Source organism: Anolis sagrei, chromosome 11 (assembly GCF_037176765.1).
Source record: "Anolis sagrei isolate rAnoSag1 chromosome 11, rAnoSag1.mat, whole genome shotgun sequence".
Lineage (NCBI taxonomy): Eukaryota > Metazoa > Chordata > Lepidosauria > Squamata > Dactyloidae > Anolis > Anolis sagrei.
The window spans coordinates 28,023,072-28,050,271 of NC_090031.1; the positions used below are offsets into that span (position 1 = coordinate 28,023,072).

General features: G+C 49.3%; 2 protein-coding genes and 1 pseudogene across 2 annotated transcripts in view; 2 read left to right on the forward strand and 1 right to left on the reverse strand.

Moving 5' to 3' along the window:
• Window positions 1-17,508, forward strand: part of FSIP2 (fibrous sheath interacting protein 2) — a 48,246-nt gene extending 30,738 nt beyond the window's left edge. Inside the window, 8 exon segments of the mRNA XM_067472078.1 lie at window positions 496-8,810; window positions 9,558-9,812; window positions 12,549-12,698; window positions 13,299-13,369; window positions 13,472-13,494; window positions 13,621-13,673; window positions 15,632-15,689; window positions 17,264-17,508. Of these exon segments, the coding sequence (XP_067328179.1) occupies window positions 496-8,810; window positions 9,558-9,812; window positions 12,549-12,698; window positions 13,299-13,369; window positions 13,472-13,494; window positions 13,621-13,673; window positions 15,632-15,689; window positions 17,264-17,469 (9,131 nt within the window). The 3' untranslated portion in view covers window positions 17,470-17,508.
• Window positions 17,509-19,993: 2,485 nt separating this feature from the next.
• Window positions 19,994-27,200, reverse strand: part of LOC132763822 (maestro heat-like repeat-containing protein family member 2A) — a 31,766-nt gene continuing 24,559 nt past the window's right edge. Inside the window, exons 25-32 of the mRNA XM_067472244.1 lie at window positions 26,642-26,796; window positions 25,300-25,423; window positions 24,232-24,368; window positions 22,563-22,680; window positions 22,312-22,461; window positions 20,713-20,815; window positions 20,562-20,627; window positions 19,994-20,218 (exon numbers count right to left, since the gene is read on the reverse strand). Of these exons, the coding sequence (XP_067328345.1) occupies window positions 20,010-20,218; window positions 20,562-20,627; window positions 20,713-20,815; window positions 22,312-22,461; window positions 22,563-22,680; window positions 24,232-24,368; window positions 25,300-25,423; window positions 26,642-26,796 (1,062 nt within the window). The 3' untranslated portion in view covers window positions 19,994-20,009. The remainder of the gene's footprint in view (window positions 20,219-20,561; window positions 20,628-20,712; window positions 20,816-22,311; window positions 22,462-22,562; window positions 22,681-24,231; window positions 24,369-25,299; window positions 25,424-26,641; window positions 26,797-27,200) is intronic.
• Window positions 21,253-21,908, forward strand: LOC137097678 (uncharacterized; annotated as a pseudogene).

Here is a 27,200-nt window from a genome sequence, read left to right on the forward strand (position 1 = left end):
CCTCATTTGCAAGATGCCATCAATTGTAAGGCATGCCCTAATCCCAGTACTGCCACCAACAACAAAAATAATAAGACACAGACCTGTAATTCTAAGACATATATGAGAGATATATAAGAGGAGAAAGGGTTGGAAGAAGTACAGCAACATTTTTGGTCTCTCTTCTGTCACCAGAGAAACTCCCATCCTTTTTTTCTTTGATTTTTCAAAATTCTGTGTCATTTGGCTGAAATACAATGGAAGGAAGGGTCTCCTTACTTTCCCAAAGGGGGAATCCCAATTGGTTGTCCTTTAGCTTATCCAGAAACATCCAAATATCTGTGGCCTGGGCTTGCATGGCTTGCTGGGCTGAGGATGAAAGACCAGGATCCAGGGGTAGATTCCTCCCATTTTCTGTTGTCTTACTCTCAGTTTTTCACAGTTGTTGGTAAGTCAGATGTTTGTAACACAGGGGTGAGCTGTACGCTTCTACTATGTCCTTTCCTCTGTTTGCAGGTGCCTCCGGGGCGAGGGTGCCGGCATGGAAACAAGAGCTGCAGCAGTCGGAGTCCAAGTGGCTGCAGGAGCGGATCTGGCACAGCACCTTCCTGCCCTCAGCCAAACGGCAGTCCTCCTGCCTGGAGGTCTTTTGGGAGCCGCTGACTCTGTCAGTGGTCACCAACGTGCTCCTGAGCATCTCCCACCCCAACACCCGGGCCAGTCCCCGGGGCAAGAGGAAGGGCTTCTTCGGCAGCCCTGTTTCCATGTTCTGCTCTGTGGAGAGCCCAACGGGGTCCCCTAAGAGCTGCCCCGTCGACATCGAAGAGCTGGCCTTCCACCTCTCAGAGGCCATTGTGGGGCTGCTGTGTGAGCGGCATGTACTGCATGCGGGCATCAAGAAGAAAGGCTGCCGGGGCAAGAAGACCCGGTACATCTTCGTGCCACCACTCTGCCTCGCCGACTTCAACGACGTGTATGACCCGCTGGTCAAGGAGGTTGGCACCCTCCTCTCTCTGGAGATTGAGATGAAAAGCAGGTTCGGGGGCCGAGGGAAGCCGAGAGACCCCTTCCCACAGCCACGGGCCTTCATCTCTCCCGACGGGGCATCTCGGGGTGACTGCCGGGGCCCCAGAGATCTCAAAGGGGCCACCTGCTTGTATGACTTAGGGAGGATGGACCACAAGAGCCCACGGATGGACCACAAGAGTCCACGGATGGACCACAAGAGTCCACGGCTCAGCTGCGTGGCCGCCAATCTGGACCGCTTCATCCGTGGCCTGCAGAGCAGCGAGGCCAAGCACCTGGTCAACAAAGTCCTGCAGATCATCCTGGATGGCTTGTGGGAGGAGAAGTCTCCATCCCCGCCAAACGTGACACCGTACCGAGAGGGAGCCCTGTCCCCAAAGAAATCCCTGGGCTGGTCCTCCCTGTGTCCACATGCTTCCCGGCTCAGCGAACACATGACAGGCGGACGCCTTGGCCTATCACCCAAATCAGTCGTCCTCCTGGACACTGTGAGCGAGAAGCTTATCCGAGCTCTCTTGGACAAGTGCCTCACGACAGAGCACTTCACAGGCGCCTTTGCCTTTGATGAGTTCCCTGAAGACGAGCACCTCTGCCACCTCCGGAAGTGCGTCAGCGATGAGGAGATAACAAGAGAGTATAACAAGAGAGAGGAGCAATCCTATGAGGTCGACCCCGACTCATCCTTCTTCACCTATGACGTTAGATACTCAGAGGAGCCATGCGTGGAAGCCCAGTCAAGCATCACCTCTTACGAATCAGCCCTCGACCTATTGGCCCACACGCTGGTCAAGCCGGTGGTGACAGAGCTCTCCCTCAACCTCAAGCCCCGTGGCTCCCTGGGGCATACCCACCAAAAGGCCACTTCTAGAAAGCTCCGTGGGCAAGCACCTGGCCAGAAGCACATACATTATGGGAGGGTCGATGGGTACTTCTCATTGCCTCGAGCAGGGAAGAAGCTGGAGCCAAGGGCCCACTGGCAAGGGAGGCGGCCAGGCCGGCGGGGCACCCGAGAGCACCGGGGTGAGACAATAGTGGAAGCTGACCTGAAACGCCGGACATTCACCTCCAGACCGCCCATGCGCCCTGCTGGACGGCTGAAACCACAGACGACGATGAGGAAGCTCTACCGGAAAGAGGTGGCATCCATGAGCGGCCGCGGCGATCATAGCTCGCACTCCCCAGCCTTCTCTGCTATCTATTCCTCCCTGTTTCTTGAAGAAGTCATTTCTCAGTTCTTGATCAAGGTCTTTTCTTCGCTCGAGACCCGCTACGACAAAGAGACCTGCATTGGCTTGAAGGAGATGAACATCTTGTTTGTGAATGCATTGGTGGAGGAGTTCAGGAGGGGCAAAGTCAGGGTCTTGCGGGGCTCCGAGGAGAAGACATACTTCCCCCAGCTGGACCGCCGGGCGGTCGACAAGCTCTCAGACTCCATTTTAGGTGAGTTTGGCTTCCAGTTGATGGCTGACAAAGGCTTCGGAAGGAGCGTGGAGGCCATGGCCGAGCGGGCAGCGGAGATTATACTGACCGAAGTCCTGGATTACCAGCTGCCTCCGCCAGTGTGCCGGAGACTGCCCCTGAGCTCTTGCAAAAGCCTGAAACCGCAGCATATCCTGCAGCGGATTGAGCTCTGCATCTGCTTCCCTAAAGCCCACAAGCAGAAGCCCCCTCATCCTCCCCCAGCTCCTCCTCCTTGTCCTCCTTTGCCGCCACCACCGTATGTCACTATATTGTCCCAGAAGTACCTGGAGAAGGTGATCAACCGCCTCTTGACCCAGATCTTCCCAGCCCTTGAGGCGCCTCCCCCCAAGGAGCGAGAGAGGGGTCAGTTGTACAGAGAAGATTTCGAGGAGATCTGCTCTTACATGATCAAAGAAGTAATGCGGTCCATCTCAAAACACAAGATCTGGGTGTCCAAGAAGGACGATAAGTGCCACCTGCATTCTGAGAAGGAAGTCCAGAACATGGTCGACTCTGTTTACAAAAACATGCTGAAAAAATCCGGCTCACAGCAGTCGATCCAGAAAGAGGTGAAGTCCCGCGATAGCGCTCTCCTCGACAGCATGGCGAGCTTCATCATCCAGGAAATCACGAAGCAGCATCTTCAGACATTCCTCTCTCAAGAGGAGCTCCCTTCACGGACCCCTGACCCTGAGGCCTTATCTGAGAACATTGTCAAGACGGTGTTGGACACTATCAGAGAGCCCTTGGTGGCCCGGGCTGAGGTTTTCTCAGCAAAGTTCCTAGAAGAGATCATTTCCAGAGTCCTGTCCAAAGTCTTCCACAGGAAGGAGACCACGAAAGGGCAACGGAAAATGGACATTGCCCACGTGGCAAAGCGGCTGGCCAATCAAATCAACTTGCGGTTTGGCCGGGCTGCTCCTGCACTGACCGAGGGGCCCAAAGGAGAGGATCAGGGCCTGGGGCCCCCCTTGACCGATGTCATGGACATTGTGGTTGACTCTGTTTGCGACAAAATATCGAAAGAGAAAGTGGAGGTCCCAGGAGGAGATCTTGTTTACGCAGGAGAAGGGGCCCTCATCGAAAACATCAAGAGGCTGGTGGAAAAATGCATTGCTGACTATTTCCTCCACCCACTGTTTTCCGGAGAGGCGTTCAATGTCTCGATTCCACCTCCGCCACGGTATGAGGACATAACCGGAGACATTGGGAACATGTCTGATGAAATGGAGAGGTCTCCGTTCAGTACCTTCCTATCCTCTGGTTTCCTGAAAGACTTGATTACCGGACTGTTATCCAAAATCTTCTCTTCTGCGTCTCCTTGGGAGAAACATCTCCCCTCAGAGTCGGACCTCAACAAGCTCGCCACCCAGTTGCTTGATGACATCCGGAGGAAGCTTCTGAAGCATGAAATCCGGGTGACCGGAGATGCCCTCCCGGGTCAGGGCCAATATTCCGAGGAAGACGTCCAGAATATGACCGATTCCCTGTGCAGTCAGATCATCCATAAGTCAGGGTCCCTTGAAGCTGTTCAGAGGGAGGTCCGGAACAAGAGCAATACCCTGATCGACTGGATTGCGGGCTTCCTGGTGGGGAATGTTCTCCAGCAACACGTCCAGTCTTTCGTGGCTGGGGACAAAGCTTCCTCATGGGATGCAGCTGCCGCAGGGGACTCGACGGGCCGGCTGGAGATTTACCGGACAAGGATCCAACCCCAGAATCTGAGACCAATCACCCAGGAGAAGTCAGGAGGGACATCTTCTGCATCATCTTTCCTGGGAGGTGTCCTCTCCGAACTGATCTCCAAGCTCTCCACATCACTAGTGGACCTCCCGCTTGGAGCCTCTGGGGACACGGCTGTGCGACTGGCTAAGTCACTCACCAAAGAGCTGGCCAAAGGCCAGTTCAGCCCTCAGGAGGGCTCTGAACGTCCGCTGGGATATGCTCCTCCTTCTCCTTTGGAAGGCAGAGACTTGGCCGATTGGCATCCACCAAGGAAGGAGCCGCAGGAAGGCTGGCCAATCAAAGAGCAGGCTGATGACGAACGAGACATTCTCCAGAAAAAGGCTGTTGCCATCTTTGGAGAAGCGGTGGACCATCTCATCAAGTCCACACGGCCCTCAAACGCAGTGGACGATAGGTGCCTCATTCAGGACAAAATGATGGAGGAGGTGGACAGCCCTGAGGTGAGGCCTCCTGCTGCCTATACCACTGTTATTTCATATCCGGTCTTAGAAGGGATCATCGAGGGGCTGCTCTCCCGGGTCTTCCCTGAGGAGGGACTTCGTAACTCTGACCAAGTTGCCCAGGCCAAGAGGGCCATTATGGAGATGGTTCTGAAGCAGGCCATCTGGGCCAGCACATATGGCAGCCCAAAGCCAGTGGGCTTTTCAGACGAAGCCGTGGAGCAGATGGTGGAATCTGTCTACTGTGATGTCCTGCACGAAGTCCTTCTTCGCCAGCCCTTTCCGGAGGACAAGGAGAGCCTCAGCAACCTATACGTCACACAGATCGCTTGCTTCATCCTCAACGAGATCTTCAAGTACCACCTCCAGTCCCTAGGTGTCGGAGGGCTGGCCTCTTACGAGGGGGAATCCTGCCTGACTGTCTTCCCTTGCCGGCTCTTGGAAAACATACTGAGCCAGCTCCTGGACAAGATCTTCCCCAATCCAGAGAGTATCACCAATTATGTTGGGACACAGGTGGACTTCTCTGAGTCTGACTTTCTTGAGATGGCTGCCAGCCTGAAAAGCGATGTCGTGACAGAGATCTTGGCCCATGAGATCAAACTGGAGAACCGCTCCGAGCGTAGCCCGGAGATGGACCGCGAAACCAAGGAGGACATTGCCAACTCTGTGTACAACCAGGTCTTGCAAAGGTACGCATCCCAGGGGGAGTTGCAGGATGCTCTTGCCCACAAGGCCAGCCACAGCATCGAAGAGGTCACCAATTCACTGGTGAGGGAAATTCTGAACTTCCATCTCCAACCGTTTCTAAGCAGTGGCGATTCATCCAACGCCGAATGCACCAAATGGCAGAAGGAGAGGCAGCTGTTTTCACGGCGCATCTACTCAGCCGCCTTCCTAGAGGACATTGTGGTGGCTTTCTTTTGCAAAATCCTGTCCTCCCCAAACATCTTGACTTACTCCAAAGAGGCTGACTTATCGGATACCGAGATGAGATGCCTGGTGATTGAACTGGTCAATGCTTTGGTGGCAGAATTTAAAATACTGCAGGTCAAAGTCTTCCAGAGCATGGAAGAGGATTCCTGCTTTCCACAGATAGCTCCTGAAACAGTGATTCAGGTCTGTGACTCAATTTATGAGAAGTTGCTAGAACTTTTGGGGTCAGAATGTGAGATTTTCAAAGCATTCCAGAGCAACATCCACATGTTAGCAGAAAAACTTGCCCCATTAATAGTGAGGGAGATCTCTGCATACCAACTGCTGCCTTTGTTTACCGGGGACACATCTCCATACCTCTTCTCCTTCCTGGAGGCCGAGACCATCCTGGACCGAGTGGAAACCATCCTGCCAGAAGCTGCGTCTCCTCATTCAGTCTTTGGAGACATGTTCGTCAAGATCTTACGCCGGATCTTCCCATCGTCAGCACCCATGGGTGCTTCGTCACAGGTGGCTATGAAGGAGGGTGTGGGTTCAGAGGCCAAAGGAAGCATGCAGAGCCTGATGGAGAACATCTATAAAACGGTCTGCAAAAAAGTGGGGTCTCCAGACAAAAAGCAAGAAAGCACCAAAGAAGAGTTAGCTGGATTCCTGAGACAAACCAGGCAGGACGACCGGCCCTGCTCTCCCCCCACCCAGCCTCATCCTTCCTCCAGCATTCTTGCCCAGTCGGGCAACTGGACCATCCACCATGTCAAACTTGGGGAAGGAGAGCCCCGGCCAATGCAGGCCGAGGATGGAGGAGACGTCTACTCGTCTTCTTTCTTGAAGGACATCTTCAGCGGACTGGTCAGCAAGCTTCTTTCATCAACTGGCCCGGAAACGAGAGGGACTGAAGCGGAGTCTCCACTCAGGAACTTAATGGAGTCCATCCTGAAGGAATTTGCAAAATCGCCAGTAAAGGTCCTGCAGGTCCCAGAAGCAGGGCAGTCACATCCGGCCGTAGGGAAGACGGAAGTAGCCAAAATAATCCACTCTTCCTTGTGCAACATTCTTCAAGATCAGGGGTCCAGCGGTGCACTGTTTGGGAGAGACCAGCAAAGCCAGCATGCCTTGGCTGAGCGCTTGGCCAGTGCCATAAAGAAGGAAATCTTAGGTTACCAGATCCAGGTGGGACCAGGTATGGCTTCCCAGGAGCCGGCCTCAAAGCCATTTGAATTTGGAGAGATGGCAAAAAAAGTGTGGATGGAGGTGAAGAAGATCAGCACGCCTTCGCCACCCAAGTCTCAGCCATCATCGCTCCTGGTGTCCCAAAGGTTTATCCATGACGTCCTTGGGTTCCTCTTGTCCAAAATCCTCCCTCTGCCCACAGAAGACACAACTAGTCCAGACACCCAAGAGCGGTGCGATGAATTCGACTTCATCCACATGAAGCTCCTGAGCAAAGTGATGGATGACTTGGCCAAGGACAAGAACACGGAGGTCCAGTACCTTGACCCAGTGCAGCCCAATCGTGTCGTGAGTCAAACCGTGGCCAATTCCGTTTACAACAACCTCATGCCCGAATTTGGGTCCACCTCCACGGTCCAGAAGTGCATCAGAGCTGGGTGCAGCATCCTCTTGGAGAGGATTGCCGACATCATGATCAAGGAGATTTCTGGGAGTAAGATGCAATCATATTTTTCGGAGGAGCGGAACCGCCAGCAGGAGGTCATGGAGGCAGAGAGAGAGATGGAGCAACGGTATGGAGACAGTCCGGAGCACCAATACGGAGACGGCTTGGAGCCCAAAGAGGGTGGGACCCAGCTGCGCTCCCACCTCAAAGGGTTGTCCATCCTCATTTTAGAGGAGGTGGCTGCCAAATTCCTCTCCAAAATGGTCCTCTCCCTTTCCTCAGAGGAGATGGACGAGACCATTCTTGAGTCGGTGAAGGAGGTGGCCAGGAAAATTGTGGGCTCCTTACAAAGACGCATCGAGAAGAACAAGCTCCAAGTCTGGCAGAACGAGGAGGAGGAGGACTTGGGCTCAGAGGAGAGCCAAGCGGTCGGGGAAGTGGTGGACTCAGTTTACATGGACATCATGAAGCAGTCCGGCTCAGAGGCTTCTCTGTATGAAGACCTGACCAACAAGAGCGAGGACCTGGTCAACCGAGTGGCTTGCTTCATGGTCAGCGAAATCTCCCGGCGGGACTTCCCTTCGGGCTCTATGTCAGAGGAAGAGATTCTCCGCTCCAGCACTGATATCAAGCTGAAATCGGACAAGATCATCCAGAAATTCCTGGACGACATCAAGATGGAGAAAGACAAGAAGGAGACCACCGGAGTGCCCGGTCCAGTGGTGCCCGTGGCTTTCCTGGAGGAGATTCTCAGCCGCTTCCTGACCACCATTTTTCTTGAACAGTGCGACCTGGGCATCCATGAGAAGAACCTGTCCAAAACGGAGGTGAATAAAATAGCCAGCCTTCTGAAGACCTCTGTGGAGAAAATGATCTCAAAGAACAACATCGGGCTGTTGGCTTCCTCCGAGGACCAGCCCACACTAGACCCGCGGTATGAGGCAGCAGTCAACAAGGTGGTCCACTCCGTCATCAGCAACGTCATGGAGAAGTCCGGCTCCCAGCAGGAGCTCTACAAAGACATGACCACCAGCCAGGTCATCTTCCCCGAGCAGGTGGCCAGCATAATTATCAACGAGATCTCTAGCTGCAACATCAGAAACCCGCCGAACGAGAATGGCGAAAGCGAGACCTGCAGTGCCTTAGCGCTGGACCGCATTGTCAGCAAGGTCATCGCCCAGGTCAGTTCCCACATGGAGCCCCAGGGGGATGATGACACGATGGCTGCCCTGACAGAGATGCCTGAGGTGACGGCCCCCGAGACTACGATGCCCGAGGAAACTGCCCAAGAGGCCCTGCTCCAAGGCGAGGAGATGCCCGTCAAGATCGTCCCCTGTATTGGCCACAAGCCCATCCGGATCGATCCAGGCATAATCTCGGATCACCTGGCTGTGCTGTCCATCAAGACGGAGCCCCTGGAGAAGCTAAAGAAAGCTTGCCTCTCCAGGATTGGCATCAGCTTGACTGAGCTTCGGCGAGCCTCGGCCTCCGGCAAAAGCATCACGCAACACGACCTGGGCATCCCAGAGGTCTCTGAGGCCCAGAGGAAGAAGGAGAGGAGACCCTCCCTGGACATGGCTGGCCGCCTCGGGGTCCGGCCCAAGGAGGTAGGTGGTCTGGGGTGAGCAGAGGGAGGGTCCACTGTCTCAGACCTGTTCCCTCCTTAGAACCCAAAGGTGGAGAGGAATGTCCAAAAGGTTGAGGAATCCCATTCCAAAAACACAATTTGTTACTGTTGGGGACTTTCTGGAAAGTGGTGGAAGGGAGCTAGGTGGACAATTTAGCCAATGCACATGCAAGACCTTGTGTAGCCAAGGTGGGAAGAGAATAGAGGCAGGATTCAGAGAAACTCAGAGGCCAAACAGAGGCCATAACAGCCCTGAAGTTTTCCAGTTTAGTTATGTGTTTGTCATTCATTCTACAGTATTAATTGGCGCTGAATGCAGATTGTTGCATCCCCAGAAGCAAGCAAAATACAGCTGAGTACTCGCAAAGAATCAGTGTCATCAAATAGTCCACATACATCACGGACAGATACTCACACTGAGTCACACAGGAGAGAGCCAGATGGATCCTTTCATTCTCTTTAAATGGAAGGATATATGCTGATAGGGACACTGGCTGATGCAATCCCTTTGCAATAACCCTCACATGGTTATGACTCAGCCATTTTTCTTGAATTAATTAATTAATTAATTATGGAATTTGTTATTCCATAAATAAATAAATAAATAAATAACCACACCCAGTCATTACCCAGTGCTTTCAATAATCGTTGAGCAGTATTTTTATAAGTCTAGAGGTGCTGTACCATTTCTATGTAACGTTGGACACAGTGGGCTGTGTTGTCCCAGGCGGTCTGCAGGAACTCATTCCAAAGCCTGATCATGCCGGACATCAGGAAGGTCGAGCTGCTGAAGGATGTGGAGAGCAAGCAGGACCTCATTGTGCGCCTTGTGGCGCACGACATCGACGAGGATCAGGTCCACCGCAGCTGGGGAGATGAGAGCGACACCGACGAGGATGAACAAGTCCTGTCGGAGCAACGGTCCTTCTACTTCGAGGTCCCTCCCATGACCCCGCGGGGCACCAGCGTGGACTCCTCCGCAGTAAGCGTTCCTGATAGGACCGGCCTTGTCCTTGTGCCCAATGGGGCAGCGGTCATCCTTGGTCTTATGTCTCAGGATAGGACAGACCCTGTTCTTTTTGACTCTGTCCTCGTCCTAATAGTAGCGTCCTGCTCTTGTGCTTAACAGTGGGGCCAGCTCTATTCTTATGCCTAGCGGTATGGCCGGCCCTGTTCTTGTGTCTAACAGTAGGACTGGCCCTGTGTTAACAGTGGTACCTTTTCTTGAGCTTAATGGTGTGGCTGGGCCTGTTCTTGAGGCTAAGAGGAGGGTCAGCTCTACCATTAGGCATAAGAACAGGGACGGCCCTACTGTTAGACACAAGAACAGAGCTCTACCCTTAATAGGCACAAAGGGACCACGGTAGGTGGCTCTGGGATGCCACTACCCCATTTTATTACACTTCTTCCATCCCTTTGGCATTTTCCTACCCGTTCCAATGTCAAACCCACCCAACATAATGGGCATGCTCTGAGGGGCTCCTTCCTTCCTTCCTTCCTTCCTTCCTTCCTTCCTTCCTTCCTTCCTTCCTTCCTTCCTTCCTTCCTTCCTTATTTCCTCTCTTTCTCCCTCCCTCCCTTTCTGTCTTCCATCCACATTCCCTTCCTTCCATCCTATCTTCCTTTCTCTCTTTCACACTCTAAGGGGCTCCTTCCTTCCTTCTTTTACTCTCCTTCCTTCCTTCCTTCCTTCCTTCCTTCCTTCCTTCCTTCCTTCCTTCCTCTCTCCTCTTCCTTCCCTCCCTCCTTCCTTCCTTCCTCTCTTTCTCCCTCCTTCTCTCATTTCCTTCCTGTCTTCCATCCTCATTCCCTACCTTCCATCCTTTCTTTCTTTCTTTCTTTCTTTCTTTCTTTCTTTCTTTCTTTCTTTCTTTCTTTCTTTCTTTCATGCTCTGAGAGATTCCTTCCTTTTTTTTCTTGCCTGCTTGCCTGCCTGCCTGCCTGCCTGCCTGCCTGCCTGCCTTCCTTCCTTCCTTCCTTCCTTCCTTCCTTCCTTCCTTCCTTCCTTCCTTCCTTCCTTCCTTCCTTCCTTCCTTCCTTCCTTCCTTCCTTCCTCTCTTTCTCCCTCCCTCCCTCCCTCCCTCCCTCCCTCCCTGCCTTCCATCCTCATTCCCTTCCTTCCATCCTATCTTCCTTTCTCTCTTTCATGATCTGAGGGATTCCTTCCTTCCTTTTCTTTCTCCTTCCTTCCTTCCTTCCTTCCTTCCTTCCTTCCTTCCCTTCCTTCCTTCCTTCCTTCCTTCCTTCCTTCCTTCCTTCCTTCCTTCCTTCCTTCCTCTCTCCTTCTTTCTCTCATTTCCTTCCTGTCTTCCATCCTCATTCCCTACCTTCCTTTCTTCCTTCCTTTCTTTCTTTCTTTCTTTCTTTCTTTCTTTCTTTCTTTCTTTCTTTCTTTCTTTCTTTCTTTCATGCTCTGAGAGATTCCTTCCTTTTTTTTCTCTTGCCTGCCTGCCTGCCTGCCTGCCTGCCTGCCTGCCTGCCTGCCTGCCTGCCTGCCTGCCTTCCTTCCTTCCTTCCTTCCTTCCTTCCTTCCTTCCTTCCTTCCTTCCTTCCTTCCTCTCTTTCTCCCTCCCTCCCTCCCTGCCTTCCATCCTCATTCCCTTCCTTCCATCCTATCTTCCTTTCTTTCATGCTCTGAGGGGCTCCTTCCTTCCTTTTCTTTCTCCTTCCTTCCTTCCCTCCTCTCTTTCTCTCCCCCCCCTCCTTCCTGTCTTCCATCCTCATTCTCTTCCGTCCATCTTATCTTCCTTTCTCTCTTTCACACTCTAAGGGGCGCCTTCCTTCCTTTTCTCTCTCTCTCTCTCCTTCCTTCCTTCTCTTTCTCTTTCACCCTATAAGGGATTCTTTCTTCCCTGTTCTCTCTCTCTCCTTCCAACCTTCTTTCTTTTCTCTTCCACATTCTTAGGGTTCCTTTCTTCCTTCCCTTTCTTCCCTTCTTTTCTTCTTTCCTTCCTCTTTCACGCACTAAGGGGCTCCTTCCTTTCTCTTCTCTCTTCATCCTTCCTTCTATCCTTCTGCTTTCTCTTTCGCTCCAAGGGGCTTTTTCTTTCCTTTTCTCTCTTCTCCTTCCTTCCTTCCTTCCTTCCTTCCTTCCTTCCTTCCTTCCTTCCTTCCTTCCTTCCTTCCTTTCTCTGACGCTCTGAGGTGTAGTGTCTTTCCTTCATCCTTCCTCTCTTTTATGCTCCTTCATTCCTTCCTTCTTTTCTCTTTCTCTTTGATATTCTGAGGGGTTCTGTCTTTTTTTAATCCCTTCCTCTCTTTCACACTCCTTCCTTCCTTCCTCTCTTTCTGTTTCACATTCTGAGGGTTCCTTTTCTCCCTTCTGTTCTTCCTTCCTTCCTCTTTCACACACTAAGGGGCGCCTTCCTTTTTCTTTTCTCTTCGTCCTTTCTTCTATCCTTCTGCTTTCTCTTTCGCTCTGAGGGGCTTTTTCCTTCCTTCCTTCCTTTCTCTGATGCTCAGAGGTGTTCAGTCTTTCCTTCATCCCTTCCTCTCTTTTACGCTCCTTCATTCCTTCCTTCTTTTCTCTTAGATACTCTGAGGGGTTCCGTCTTTTCTTAATCCCTTCCTCTCTTTCACGCTCCTTCCTTTTTCCTTCCTCTTTCACACTCTAAGAGGCTCCTTCCTTCCTTTTCTCTCTCTCTCTCTCTCTCTCTCTCTTTCCTTCCTTCTTGCCTCTCTCATGCTCTGAGGGGCTCCGTTTTTCCTCCCGAAGCAGGCCGCACCAGTTGAGCCCCCCCCGGCAAAGACACCCCTCGTCGGCATCCTCAGGAAGAGTTCGTGGGAAGCTGCTCCCGAGGCTGCCAAGGAGGCGAAGGAGGTCCCCGAGACAGAGGCCGTCCCACAGTCGGTGTCCAGCACCCATGAGGTGAGCCCCTTCCGCCGACCCCCTCCTGTCTCTCCTTGTATCCCAGGCAGGACCACCTCTCTACTTAAACACCATCACAGTCCTGCTCTTCCTATCTCCTGACTCGTTAATTTTGTCACCTGGCAAATTGTCTTCTGAACACCCTTCCCTAGAGAAAAGCTGCCCAGGGCCCCTCTCAGGAATTTGGCCTTCACCTTCAGGAACACAGCTCTCACTTTCTGGGCTTCAAATCTCTGGCTCACAAGTTCATCATCCCTATTGAGATTAGGTACAACATTAACACTCCTCCCACCATCAAGGAGAGCTTGGGGGACATAGAACGGGTGGGCAAGTTGTCCCCGAGTTACAGACAACCGACTTACCAAGGACTCACAGTTATGAACAATGGGACTAAGACAACAGGAAAAGAGGAGTTTTCCCCTCGTAAGGCAGGGAAAGCCACTTCTGGAAGAGTTATTGTCGGGTGTGTGTGTGTGTGTGTGTGTGTGTGGGGAAGGAACATACGAATAAACAAATCCGCACAAGTTAAAACCATGGAAGTGAACGGTGGTGGCTGTATTGATACGCTCTAATCGAACCGATCGATCCCTCTTCTCTTAGCCCCATTTGCTCCGCTCTGCCTCCCTGCAAACCAGTTTGACCTCCAAACCATCCGAGTTGACGATCCCAAGGTAATGATGTATGGGATGTGTCAGACCTTTGGGGAGGGGTGGGGCACACAAGGCGACACTGCTGCATTTTCACCTGGACTGCCTTTCCCATTTCCTTTCCAGCCAACAAGAATCGCTGGAGAAAGGTGAGCGTAAGACCATACCCCCTTACCCCAACCCTATATATCCATGCCCCCCTACCCCAAACCCATATATTACACCTGCAAGGTATTCCTACCTTGGCTCACTGCATCACCCCGTCTTGCTTGCAGTGGCGGTAGACATGCACCTCACCCGGGACACTGAAGAGAGCGGCCCTGTGGAGGTAAGGGGCCCAAGGAAGGGATGGGAGGAGGCCTAAGTGGGCCACAAACTACGGCCCGCGGGACACATGCGGCCCACCAAAGCCAGTTATCCCTGCCACCACCACCCCCTTCGCACTGCCCTTGCTGCACCCACCACCGTGGAAGGAGCAAGGAAGGAAGAAAGAACGAACGAAACAGAAAGAGGAAGACAGGGAAGGAGGAGGGAGAACCAGGGAAAGAAAGGATGAAGGCACGGATGGAAGGGAAGAAGGAAAGGAAAGACAGAGAAAAGGAAGGAAGGAAGGGGAGAGAAAAGGAAGCAAGGAAGGGAGGAGAGACAAAGAGGGAAAGAAAGGAAAGAAGGAAGAATGCAAGGATGGAAGGAAGGAGAGACAAAAGGAAAGAAAGATGGAAGGAGGGATGAGGCAAATACATCAGGAAGGAAGGAAGAATTGGAATACAGGAGGAAGACAGGAAGAGAGGGAGATAGAGGGAGAGGAAGGAAGGAGGACGACAGGAAGAGAGAATGAAGCAAAGAAAGAAAGGAGGGAAGGAAGGGAATTAAGGAGGAAGACAAGAAGGGTGGAGGGAGAAAGAGGAAAACGTAGGAAGGATGGAAGGAGGGAGAAAGGGAAGGGAACAAAGGAGGAAGACAGGAAGGGAAGGGAAGGGAAAGGAAGGAGGCAAGGATGGAAGAAAGGAGAGAGAAAAGAACGGAAGAAAAGATGGAAGGACAAAACAAAGGGAATGAGTGACCAAGAGATGGAGGGGGAAAGAGAACAGGAGGGAGGGAGGAAGGAGAGAGAGAAAGAAGGAAGGAGAGAAAGAAGAAAAGGAGGAAGGGGGGGAATGAGGGAGCAAAACAGGAAGGAAAGAGAGGGGAAAAATAATGGCAGACAGGCAGGCAGAAGGAAGGAAGGAAGGAGAGAGAAAAGGAAGATGAAGGAATGAAAGAAAGAAAGGGAACAAGGAGGAAGTCAGGGAAGGAAGGAAGGAAGGAAGGAAGGAAGGAAGGAGAGAGGGAAAGGGAGGGAAGGAGCGAGGGAAGGAAGAAAGAAAGGAAGGAGAAAGAAAAGGAAGAAAAGGAGGAATGAATGAAAGAAAGAAAGAAAGAAAGAAAGAAAGGGAATGAGGAGGAAGACAGGGAAGGAAGGAAGGAAGGAAGGAAGGGGAGAAGGAAAGGGAGGGAGGGAGGGAGGGAGGGAGGGAAGGAAGGAAGGAAGGAAGGAAGGAAGGAAGGAAGGAGAAAAAAAGGAAGAAAAGGAAGAAGGAATGAAAGAAAAAAGGGAACGAGGAGGAAGACAGGGAAGGAAGGAAGGAAGGAAGGAAGGAAGGAAAGAGGGAGGGAAGGAAGGAAGGAAGGAAGGAAGGAAGGAAGGAAGGAAGGAAGGAAGGAAGGAAGGAGGGAAGGAAGGAAGGAAAGAGGGAGGGAAGGAAGGAAGGAAGGAAGGAAGGAAGGAAGGAAGGAAGGAAGGAAGGAAGGAAGGAAGGAAGGAAGGAAGGAAGGAGAACAAGGAGGAAGACAGGGAAGGGAAGGGAAGGGAAGGGGGAAGGGAAGGGAAGGCAGGCAGGCTGTAGTCATGTCACCCTGTCTCAGCCTGAGATGAAGACAAAGGCCAATCCTCTTTAAATATACATTGACAAGAAAACTCTATGATAAGAGAGTTTTGCCTTGAAGGGCCACAACAACAACAACAACAACACTAATGAACTTGACTTTCTCATCAGCCAAAAGCAGGCCCACACTTCCCACTGAAACATTGGTACGTTTATGTTGCTTAAAGTTGTTTGTCGTTTTGAATATTGTATTATTTCATGTATTGTCTTCACTGGCTCTTGGTTTGAAAAGTTTGGGGACCCGTGGTCTACAGAATCCCCCCCTACCATTGGACTGGGACCAGCCCCACAGGTCAAGGGGGGCTCCAGGTTACAGCGTTACGCCTGCCTTTAGCGGCCTTTCCTCCTCCTCCTCCTCTAGATCACCTCCGTCTACCAGGACCATAAGATGAAGGACTCCATCTCTGAAGAGCACTCAGGTATCTCCCCTCTTCACCTGCCTTTGCACACCTGGAAACTGGGGGTATGAGAGGGGGGGGCGGAAATTACTTTGGAAGACCCCCAGCATTTGGTCATAGAGAGCCCATCCCCATAAGTTGCAAGGTATTCCTTTTTTTACCTTTTGCAGAAGAGGTTTGCAATGGTTCTGTTGGGGTGGCGATTAGGCTTGAGCATGGTTTCAGATTGGATCGGAATTCGTATCTGATTCGATAAATTCTGAGTTCCGAGGTTGCTTTAACAATCTTATTCCTTTGGCCACATCTTTGCCGGCGCTGTAGTTTGTGAAGGCCAGGCCCCTAATGGTTGAGATTGCCAAAGGCCCTGCATGAAACTACATTTCCCAGAACGCCTCGGGAGGAGAATGCACCAATCAGGAGAGGAGAGAGAAAACTCTCTCTCTCTCTCTAAACAGTTTGCTTTTCTGAAAACTTTTTTAAAATTCCTTTAAATCAGTTGATATATTAGTATTTCTGAAAGTTGGGGGGAATGATCCTTTATTATCTTGTGTCATTGGAGAGAAAATTCAAGGAGATCACTCTTGACGTTTTTTTAAAAAAAATGTTGGTTTGAAAAACTTTAAAAATTGCACAAAAAAAAATCCAATTGTTTCATGCAAATTATTTATTTACAGTATTTATATACTGCTTTCTCACCCCTAGGGGGACTCAAAGCGGTTCCACGCCAATGGAGAGTGAAAGGAACACTGGGATGCCTCCAAAATGTCCAAGCCAATTCCCCTCAGAACTCACCAGTATTCCAATTTGGGCACATTGGGTATACATGCCAAGTTTGGTCCAGCTCCATCATTATTTGGGTTACTAGTACGCTCTGGATGTAGGTGAACTACAACTCCTCTAAATCCCTCCAAAGACCTCCAGTATGTTTTGTTCGTCATGGGGGTTCTGTGTGCAAAAAGAGTTCCAGGTCCATTGTTGGTGGAGTTCAGAGTGCAGTTCTTTGCAGGTGAACTATACATCCCAAGACCTACACCAATGGCTTGGACATTTTGGAGGCATCCCAGTGTTCCTTTCTCTCTCCATTGGTGAACTCTCCCCAAACCTCTCTAGTATGTTCAGTTGCGGATCACTTCCTCTGTTTGCTGTGTGCAAATAGAAAAGAGTAGGAAAGGGTTAAGGGAGAGGCAGTGGGTGGGGGGTCATGCAAATTCCACACCAGTGGAGAGAGTAAGGAACACTGGGGTGCCTGTAAAAAAAAATCTAGGATGAAATTGTCCCTTGACTTGGGTGGTGGGCAGTGTGGTGTTGGTGGAGGAAATTGACAAGGCACTTGGATATGTTTATGGCGCTCACTATAACCTGGAAGAAGGGCCATTGGTGTCTCCTGAGTAGTGGGAGGTATAGTTGTTTGCGGAAGCAGGTTGTGAATACCCCAGCTACATACACATACATATTTTGACTCATATTATGTGTATAGATCATTATCATTCAGGTGATTCGGGGGAGGGAGGGGTCCAGTCACAGGGAGGGAGGGATTTGAGGCTGAGATGCTTATTCACCCCCAAAAGCCCCACGTCTTCTACCTCCTCCTGCAGAAGCTGAGGACGGAAAGGTGCTGGCGGTCACCAGCTCGGACACGGGGGCCGCCCCCCTCCAGCAGCGCCCCTCCGTCTTTGAAAAGGTCTCCAGCGCCTTGTCCCGGGTCTTCTCCCGCACTTCGGCCACCAACGCCTCCCCGTCCACCTCTGGCCAGGATAAGACCATCGCTGCCGTCGCCTCTGCTGCCACCGGCGGGGAATAACCACAGCCCCCCTCGCCCCCCCAAATTTCTTCTGCTTTGTATTAGCCGAGAAAAATAAATATTTTTCTTCAGAAATTGCAGCTCCGCCACTCCATGGTACACTATCTCTCTCCTTCCCAAAGGAGCAGAGCACAACGGGTGAACGGCGTCTCTGTCTGTCACAATTTGCGAATTATTAGATTGAGTCTTCGATGGGAATATTCTGCTGTCGATTAATAATAGACATCTTAGAATCATAGAGTTGGAAGAGACATGGTGGACCATCCAGTCCAACCCCATTCTTCCAAAAGCAGGAAAAACACAGCCTTATCTTCTCTCCTTCAGGCTAAACATGCCCAGCTCCTTAAGGCGCTCCTCATAGGGCTTGTTCTCCAGACCCTTGATCATTTTAGTCACCATCCGGGAATATGTTGACTCCATCTCAGATTCCTGGCCATATGTTGACTCTTCATGATTGGCGTTAGCCTTGTGCTGACATTGCAAACATTTCTCTTATCACTGTCATAGTTCCTATCACAGTTTACCATTTCAGTTCTCATTAGCAGGTTTCAATTACAGTCCAGCAAACAGGGAGTCCTTGCAGGCTTTAATCTTTTAGAATGGTGTCTCCAAAATTATTAGCTCTCATCCATTCATCTTTCATTCAGTTCATTCATACCCACACATATCAAATCCACATTTATTTATTACTAGCTGTCCCCTGCCACGCGTTGCTGTGGTCCAGTCTGTGTATATGTGTGTTTGCATGTATATATGTGGTTTTGCGTGTGCATACTTTTTGGTTTTTGGCTTTTAAAGTCTCTTCCGTTGTGTTTTCCAGTGTTTTAATGAGTGATGGTCACTCGTTGGTTTGAAAGGTGTATTGTGTTCAAATTTGGTGTCCATTCGTCCAGTGGTTTTTGAGTTATGTTAATCCCACAAACAAACATTACATTTATCTATATAAATAAAAATGTAATGTTTGTTTGTGGGATTAACAGAACTAAAAAACCACTGGGGAATTGACACCAAATTTGGACACGATACCCCTAACAACCCAGTGTATGTCCTTCACTCAAAAAAAAAAAAAAGAAAGAAAAAAAGCAGAAAGGACTTCTAAACTGTATGTCCACAAAGGAGAAACTGCATGTCCACAAAGAGACCCATGGCCACGCCCCCTCCTCCTCTTTGCAGGGAAACAGCTGGCCGTTAAAGCCAGGCGCACGTGCATGGCCACACACACACACAAGCGAGAGTGGAGTGGAGGTGGAGGCTTGCCGCATGGAGCCCTTTCTCTTTCCCTGCTATGTCAGGAGGGCGGCCTCCTCCTCCTCCTTTCCCTGTTGGAAGAGGAAGGGGCGGATGAGTGGCAGCGGCAGAAGCGGAGCCTCCAGGCAAGGAAGAAGGGGAGGAGGAGGAGGAGGAGGCGAGGAAGATCGACAGTGCTTGAGTGAAGTACCTTTCTTCTCTCCCTCACTCCCTTCCCTTCTTTCCTCCCTTTCCTTCCTTCCTTCCTTCCTTCCTTCCTTCCTTCCTTCCTTCCTCCCTTTCTTTTCTTTTCTTTCCTTTCCTTTCCTTTCCTTTCCTTCCTTCCTCCCTTCCTTCCTTCCTTCTCCTCCTTCCTTTCCTTCTTTCCCTCTTTCCCTTCCTTCCTGTCCCTCCTTCCTTTCCTTCTTTTCCTCCCTCCCTCCCTTTTCTCCTTATTTCCCTTTATTTCCTTTCCTTCATTTCCTTCCCTCCCTCCTTTATTCCCCTCCTTTCTTTCCTTCCTTCCTTCCTTCCTTCCTTCCTTCCTTCCTTCCTGTCCCTCCCTCCTTTCCTTCTTTTCCTCCCTCCCTCCCTTTTCTCCTTCTTTCCCTTTATTTATTTCCTTTCCCTTCATTTCCTTCCCTCCCTCCTTTCATCATCCCTCTCCTTTCTTTCCCTCCTTCCTTCCTTCTCCTTCCTTCCTTCCTTCCTTCCTGTCCCTCCTTCCTTCCTTCTTCCTTTCCTTCTTTCTATGTAAGATATAAATACAATATTAAATAGAAGGGACAGTCAAGAAGTAATGAGAGAAGGAGAGAAAGAAGGAAGGAAGGAAGGAAGGAGGGAAAGGGGAAAGGAAGGAAGGAAGGAGAAAAGGAGGGAGGGAAAGAAGTAGAGAAAGAAAGAGAAACAAGGAAGGAGAGAAGGAAATAAAAAAGTGAAAGGAAAAAGAGAGGGAAGGAAGGAGAGAAGGAAGGAAGGAAGGAATGAGAGAAGGAAGGATGTAACTAAAGAGCAAAGAAAGGGAGGAAAGAAACAGGTAGAGATGGAAGAAAGAAGAGAAATATGGAAAGAAAAAGAGGGAAGGAATGAAAGAGGGAAGAAAGGAGAGAAAGAGGGAGGGAATGTGGGCCACAGCAACACGTGGCAGGTTCAGCTAGTATTTATATAGATTTATTTGCAGTATTTACATACCACCTTTCTCACCCTTGGGGGGGACTCAAAGTGGTTTATCAGATCTGTACATTATAACTCTTGTGACACAGCCTCGCTCCCAAAGGACACACTACACAACACAGTGTCACTTGTGCCAAAGGCTATGTATTTTTGTGCCAAGGTCTGACACCTCCCTGTTGCCTACCATTTCTCTGCCGCCTGAAGAACCAGCGAAGGAGGCCTGGGCTCCTCCGGCGGGAAGAAGCCTGTGTTGTCCGAGCCTGGCACTCCAAGCATCGCGAATGGACCTCCTCTACGGCTCCGGTCAGCACTGGGCCAAGGCCGGAGTTGTGGGTCAAGGCTCGGAGGGCTGTGGGAGGCAAGGAAGGGCAATTGGGGGTGCAGCCAAGGAATCCTAGCATCTCCTAAAGGCAACATCCAAACCCTCCTGACAGATGGCCATCCAGCCAAAGATAGATGGCCATACATATGATTGAGTTATGTATATATATTATATGCTAGATTAGAGGGCCACCCAGTCCAATTCCTAAGAAGGAGAGATGGTAGACAAATCAATAGATAGCATCCCAGACATGGAAGGGACCCCTAGAGGCCATGTAGGCTGCCAGGCAGGATGGGACCATCTGATCCCTCCTGACAGATGGCCATCTGTTTCCTCTCCCCATTCCCTCTCTCCCTTCTTCCTGAGGTACCTTGCGAAAGGGGCTCCAGGTCCAGAGTCTCACAGCAGAGCATGTCCATGTTCTCCAGGAGGACGCCTTGAGCAAGAAAGAGAGGAAGGGGCTCAGGTGGGGATACTCTACGCAGGCCTCTGTGAAAGTGGGGGGAGGGAGGGGGGCTCACCTGCCAGTTTGCAGGCTTCCAATTGGACCTCTTCCAAGAGAGAGGACAGATAGTGGGGCAGCTCTGCCAGGAGGGTTTCCAGCAGCTTAGGGTCAGTCCTGACCTAAGGAAGGAAAAGAAAGAGAGAGAGAGAGAGAGAGAAAGGAGGGAGGGAAAGGAAGGAAGGAAGGAAGGGAAAAAGAGAAAGCATCAGAGGGAGGGAGAAAGGGAAAGAAAGTAAGAAAGGAGAAAGTAAAGAAGAGGAGAAGAAGGAAAGGAGGGGGAGAGAGGGAGGGAAAGAAAGAAAGAAAGAAAGAGAAAGAAAGAAAGAAAGAAAGAAAGAAAGAGGAGAAGAGCAAGGGAAGGAGGGAGGGAGGGAAAGAAAGAGAAAAAGTAAAGAAGAGGAAATGAGTGAGGGAAGGCAGGAGGGAGGGAAAGGAAGAAAGGAAGGAAGGAAGGAAGGAAGGAAGGAAGGAAGGAAGAAGGAAGGAAGGAAGGAGGGATGGAGGGAAAGAAAGAAAGCAAAGAAGAGGAGAAGTGTGAGGGAAGGAGGGAAGGAGGGAAAGAGAGAAAAGAAGAAAGAAAGGGAAAGAAGAAAAGAAACAGAAAGAAGAAAAGTAAAGAAGAGGAGAAGAAGGAAATGAGAGGGAGAGGGCGGGAAAGAAAGAAAGAAAGAAAGAAGGAAAGAAGGAAAGGGAAGAGAAAGAAGGAGAAAGAATGAAGGAAGAGGAGGGAGGGAGGGAACAGAAGGAGGAAGAAAAGTAAAGAAGGTGAGAAGAGGGAGGGAAGGAGGAAAGGAAAGGAAAGGAAAGGAAAAGGAAGGAAGGAAGGAAGGAAGGAAGGAAGGAAGGAAGAGAGAGAGGAAATGGAGGGAAGGAGGGATAGGAAGAGGAAAGAGAGAGCAGAGGAGGGCGAGTGAGGGAAAGTATGTAAGAAGAACAGAAGAGGAAAAGAGGTAGGTAAGGAGGGAAAGAAAGAAAGACAGAAAGAAAGAGGGAATGAGGAGAGAAAGAGAGAAGGAGAGAGAAAGAAGGAGGAGGGAGGGAAAGGAAGGAGGAAGAAAAGTAAAGAAGAGGAGAAGAGGCAGGGAAGGGGGAAAGAAAGAAAGATGGAGTAGGGAGAGAAAGAAAAAGAAGGAGAGAGAAAGAAGGCAGAGGAAGGAGGAAAAAGAAAGAGAGAGAGAGAGAAAGAGGAAAGGAAGGAGGGAGGGAATAGAGGGAAAGAAGGAAAAAAAGGGAAGTTAACAAAAGAGAGAGGGAGGGAAAGAAAGAAGGAAAGAAAGAAAGAAAGATAAAAGAAAAGAGGGTGAGAAGAGGAGAGAAGAAGAGGGAAGGAGAGAGAATTAACAATGACATTCCCTCTTCCACCTTGGAGATTTCCACATTTACAAATAAGACTGTGTCTTGACAGGACTGTATCAAAGGCACGATTTGTGAAGACAAGTGTTAGAAGACGAGAATTGAAGATTAAACTATTGAAATCTCATTTCTATTGTCTGATTGGAAATAGAGACTAGGGATATTCGGGCACAGAGCCTCAACATTTTTGGCGTCCGAACAAGGACTCGAGAAAATTCTCAGTGTTTCCCTTTAAGACTTCCTGCTGTGATATGCTCCCTACCTTTGATGTCGCCATTGCATTTGCCATGTTCTGCAGCCCTCGAATGGCCATGGCACGTGGCATAGGCTCTCCTTCCTTGGCTTCGTGCAGCCAACTTTGCAGGAGTGGCGTCCGCATTTCCGGCTTATGCACCATCAGGTGCTCTGTGAGCTGGAAAACCCAAAGCCAGGCATGAATGTAGCCAAAGAAACTGGGTTCGGAAAGTCCATATTCTGTGTTAGTTAATATTAATGCAAGTCTATGGGTCTCACCTCAACACAGAAGGCCAAGCTGAGGTCTCTGAAGATCCCACTGGACTGATTTAGAGGAGGGAGGAAATGATGCAGTAGCCCATCCAGGAACGGGTCCTCTGAGCATGTTGAGAAGGCTCTGGGGAAGGAAGGAGAGGCAGCTAAGTGCTAACCAAGCTGGAGCAAGAACATCTTCCCCTTTGTCTCTCCATCAAGATGTCAAGAAGATCCTCATCAATGTCAAGAAGATCCTCAAAGACATCCAGAAGGAAGGTCCTCAAAGACATCCAGAAGGAAGATCCTTGAAGATGTCCAGAAGGAAAGTCCTCAAAGATGACCGGAAGGAAGGTCCTTGAAGACGTCTGGAAGGTTCTTCAAGACATCAAGAAGATTCTCAAAGTCATCTGGAAGGAAGGTGCTCAAAGATGTCTGGAGGGAATTCCTTGAAGACGTCAAGAAGATTCTCAAAGATGACCAGAAGGAAGGTCCTCAAAGACATCTGGAAGGAAGGTCCTTCAAGATGTCAAGAAGATTCACAAAGATGTCCAGAAGAAAAATCTCAAAGATATCCAGATGGAAGGTCCTCAAAGATTTCAAGAAGTTTCTCAAAGATGTCCAGAAGGAAAGACCTCAAAAATAGTTAAAAGTTTCTCAAAAGATATTTAAAAGGAAAGTCCTCAAAGGCATCTAAAAGAAAGACCTCAAAGACATCAAGAAGTTCTTCAAAGATGTTCATAAGGAAAGTCCTTGAAGATGTCAAGAAGATCTTCAAAGATGTCCAGAAGGGTCATCCTCAAAGAGGTCCAGAAGGAAGGTACTCAAAGACATCCGAAAGGTCCTTGAACTTTATTCAACTTTTCCCGAACTCCAACACAGTTGGTCTTCTAAGACTTTCAAGAACATCACCGCAGTTCTAGGAGGCCTTGGACTAAATGTCTAAGTTGACGCAACTCATGACTATGTGTCCTTCTGCAAAGTCCTTGAGATGGACCCCGTTGGGCCAGGCCTCCTTTGTAGGAGGTCTTTTCACTTCTGAATGTTCTCTCTGGGCTAGCAAATGAGAACTTGGAGGCCAAGGGAAGAGAGACCCCCCTCCTTCCTTGTTTACCTGCCCAGAAGGACGGTGCTTTCGTGGATGCGACTGGGTTCCTTCAGCAGAGTCCAAACGTCTCCCGTGTCCAGCTCCGTTGCAGCCTCAGGACAAGCTTTGCGGACAATGGTTTGGATCAATTCAATCACCAACCTGAAGAAGAGAGTCCCCCCCCCCCAAAGGTCATCCAGTCCAACCCCATTTTTGCCAGGCAGGAAGACACCATGCAATCCCTCCTGATAGATGTCCATCCAGCCTCTGAATCATAGGATAGGATGCTATTGTTGGAAGAAACCCTCAAAGGTCACCCAGTCCAACCCTATTCCTGCCATGATGGAAGACACCATCAAAGCCCTCCTGACAGATGGACATCCAGCTTCTAGATCTACTTCTTTATTATTATTATTATTATTATTATTATTATTATTATAGTAATAATAAAATCAATGCTAATCTTGGCCAATGTTTTGGATGTCCGCTACCAGAGTCCCGATTGCTGACCAAGAATCTAAGTCCAAAACATCTGGAGAAACGGAGTTTGGGAAGCGCAGATCTCGATTGCGATGGCGCTGAATGTGGGAAGGGAGAGAACAACCTTACCCTCTGAGATCCGGACATGAGGCAGGGATTTCCTGGCTGAGTCGGCACAGAAGTCTATAGCAAAGGTCCGAGAGGAGCGGGATCAGCTTAGCGCAGCCTTCCATGGCTAAGATCACATCCCGAAGAGCCTGAAGTCCCTGGAAGCGAGGGACGAACAACAACAAGAAGGTGAAACTACAAGAGGAAGGTATAACAACGTCCCCTATGGTGTACGCGTTTGTCCTTATGGTTAAAAGAGACCTCATGGGCCATCCAGTCCAACCCCAATCTGCCAAGGAACAGGAAAATCACATTCAAAGCACCCCAACAGATGGCCATGCAGCTACAACCTGCAATGTCATTGGATGGAGGGCCTTTGGTGACTCCTGAATAGTGGGAGCTATAGCTGTTTGCAGAGGCAAGTCCCTGTCTGTGTAAGTGAACACCCTAGCCACACACACACACATATATTTTCACTTTTATTATGTGTATAGATAGATTATATATAATATAATTGATTAGATAATATAATATATTGTACATACATATAATATTTATAATATTATAATGTAATGCAATATAATAATAATAATAATATGATGTTATAATTATATATTTATATTACATGTAATACTATGAATAATATTACAATATAGTGGTATGGTGCAATATAGCAATGTTTAATGCTGATATTGTACTATGCTAATAATTTAATATATTGTATGTAACATATACCTTGTAAGCTGCTGTGAGTCCCCTTCGGGGTGAGAAGGGCAGCATATAAATGCTTCTCATATATATATATATATATATATATATATATATGTGTGTGTGTGTGTGTGTGTGTGTGTGTGTGTGTGTGTGTGTGTGTGTGTGTATAGTAGAAGCAGAAGTAGTATATTGTCAGTACCAGCACCAGCCACTAGGTGTCGGTCTACTTTAACTAATGCATAGGCTTGCCTTTGGATATTGCTTAGGGGAAAGACTTTCTGTTTCCTTGCCTTCTGAGATAAGGGGCACCTAACCCTAACCCTTGACCCTACCACCCCATAGGAAAAAAGGGGAGGATCTGCCCCCAAATGTGCAAACCGTAGGCGGCAGATTCACCAAGCCGCTTGGCCCCACAAGCCACGGTTCCATCCAGTTCAACACTAACTCCAAGATCGAAGTCGAGAGAACCTTACAGGTGGTGAGCGCCGTCCAAATTTCCTTCCTGTTGGGAAGAAAGAATGTGGCTACTGTCAGACTCCAGCTCCCATCATCCATTGCCAGGGATCATGGGATATGCAGTCACTGGGAACCATTGCTTGGGTTCCAAGAATCAAGATTGGAAGAGAAAGAAAGAAAAGAAGGGAGAGAAACAAAAGGGGAAAGGTATGAAGAGAGGAAAGAGAGAAGGAAAGAAAGAAGAAAAAAGGAAAGGAGAAAGGAGGGGGAAGAAAGGAAAAGGAGGGAGGGAAGAAAGGGAGGGAAGGGGAAAAGGTATGAGGGAGGACAGGAAAGAAAGGAAAGAGTGGGAGGAAGGGGGAGGAAGAAAATAATGGAAAAAAGAAAAAAAGAAAAGATATGGGAAAGAAAGTAAGAGAAAAAGTAAGGGATGAAGTAGGAGAAAAAGGAGAGAAAAAGAAAGGAAAGAAAAGGGAAAGTAAGGAAATAAGTAAGGGATGAAGAGAGGAAAAAAGGAAAGAAAGGGGAAGGAAAGAAAGGAAAAAGAAAGGAAAAAAGAAGTGATGAAGGGAGGGAAGAGAGAAAAAGAAGGGAAGAAAAAAGGGAGGAAAAGGAAAAGAAAAGAAGTGGACAGGTCGGAGGGAAGGAAGAAAGAAAAAGAAGGGAAGAGAAAGGGAGGAAGGGAAAGAAAGGAAGAGAAGAAAGAAAGGTCAGATGGAGGGAAGAGAGAAAAAGAAGGGAAGAGGAAGATGAAGTAAAGAAAGGAGAGAACTGTAGAGAGAAAGGAGGGAGGGAAGAAAGGAAAGGAAAAGGTATGAGGGAGAAGAAAGAAAGGAAAAAGAGGGAGGAAGGGAGAGGATGGGAAAGAAAGAAAGAAAGAAAGGAAAGAAAGAAAAGAAACGGGAAAGAAAGGAAGGAAATAACAAAGTAAGGGATGAAGTAAGAGAAAAAGAGAAAAAGGAAGAAAGAAGAGAAAAGAAAAATTAAGAAAGAAAGAAGTGATGAGAGATAAAGGAAGGAAGAAAAAGGGAGAAAGGAAAAAAGAAAGAAGGGGCGAAGGGAGGCAAGAGAGAAAAAGAAGGGAAGAGGGAGAAAAGCAGGAAGAGGAAGTAAAGAAAGGAGAAAAAGTAAGGGAAAGGAAAGAAAGAAGGTAGGAAGGGAAGAAAAAAAGGAAGAAGAAGGGGAAAAGAAGAAGTCAGAGAAGGGAAAGGGAAGAAGGAAGGGAAAAGAGAGCTGGAGAAGGGGGAAAGTGGGCTTCACGCACCTCCTGGGGAGCACCTTGCGTTGCAGGAGGGAGAGGCAGGTGGCGTTGGGGTGCCGCTCCGCCAGGACGCAGAGCCCGCTGGTCAAGCAGTGCAATGGATCGGGTCCCTCTGAGATCTCCAGCCGGGAGCAGAGGCAGCCCACCAGGGAGCCCACCTGGAAGGAGGTCCGGGAAAGCGCTGGTGGGAGATGCTGCCCAAAAATATTTGGATGGAAAGGAGCCTATGGGAGCTATCATCCAAAATATCTGGGCTGCAAGACTTTATGGGAGTTATAGTCCAAAGTATCTGGACGGCAAGAGCTTATGGGAGTTGTAGTACAAAATATCTGAACGGCAAGAGCTTATGGGAGTTGTGGTCCAAAATATTTGGATGGCAAGAGCTTATGGGAGTTGCAGTCTAAAATACCTGGACAGTAAGAGCTTATGGGATTTGTAGTCCAAAATATATGGATGTCAAGAGCTTATAGGTGTTGTAGTACAAAATATCTCCAGCAAGCTCATTTTTTATGAGCTTGCTGGAGTTTCAGTCCAAAGTATCCAGACAATAAGAGCTTACAGG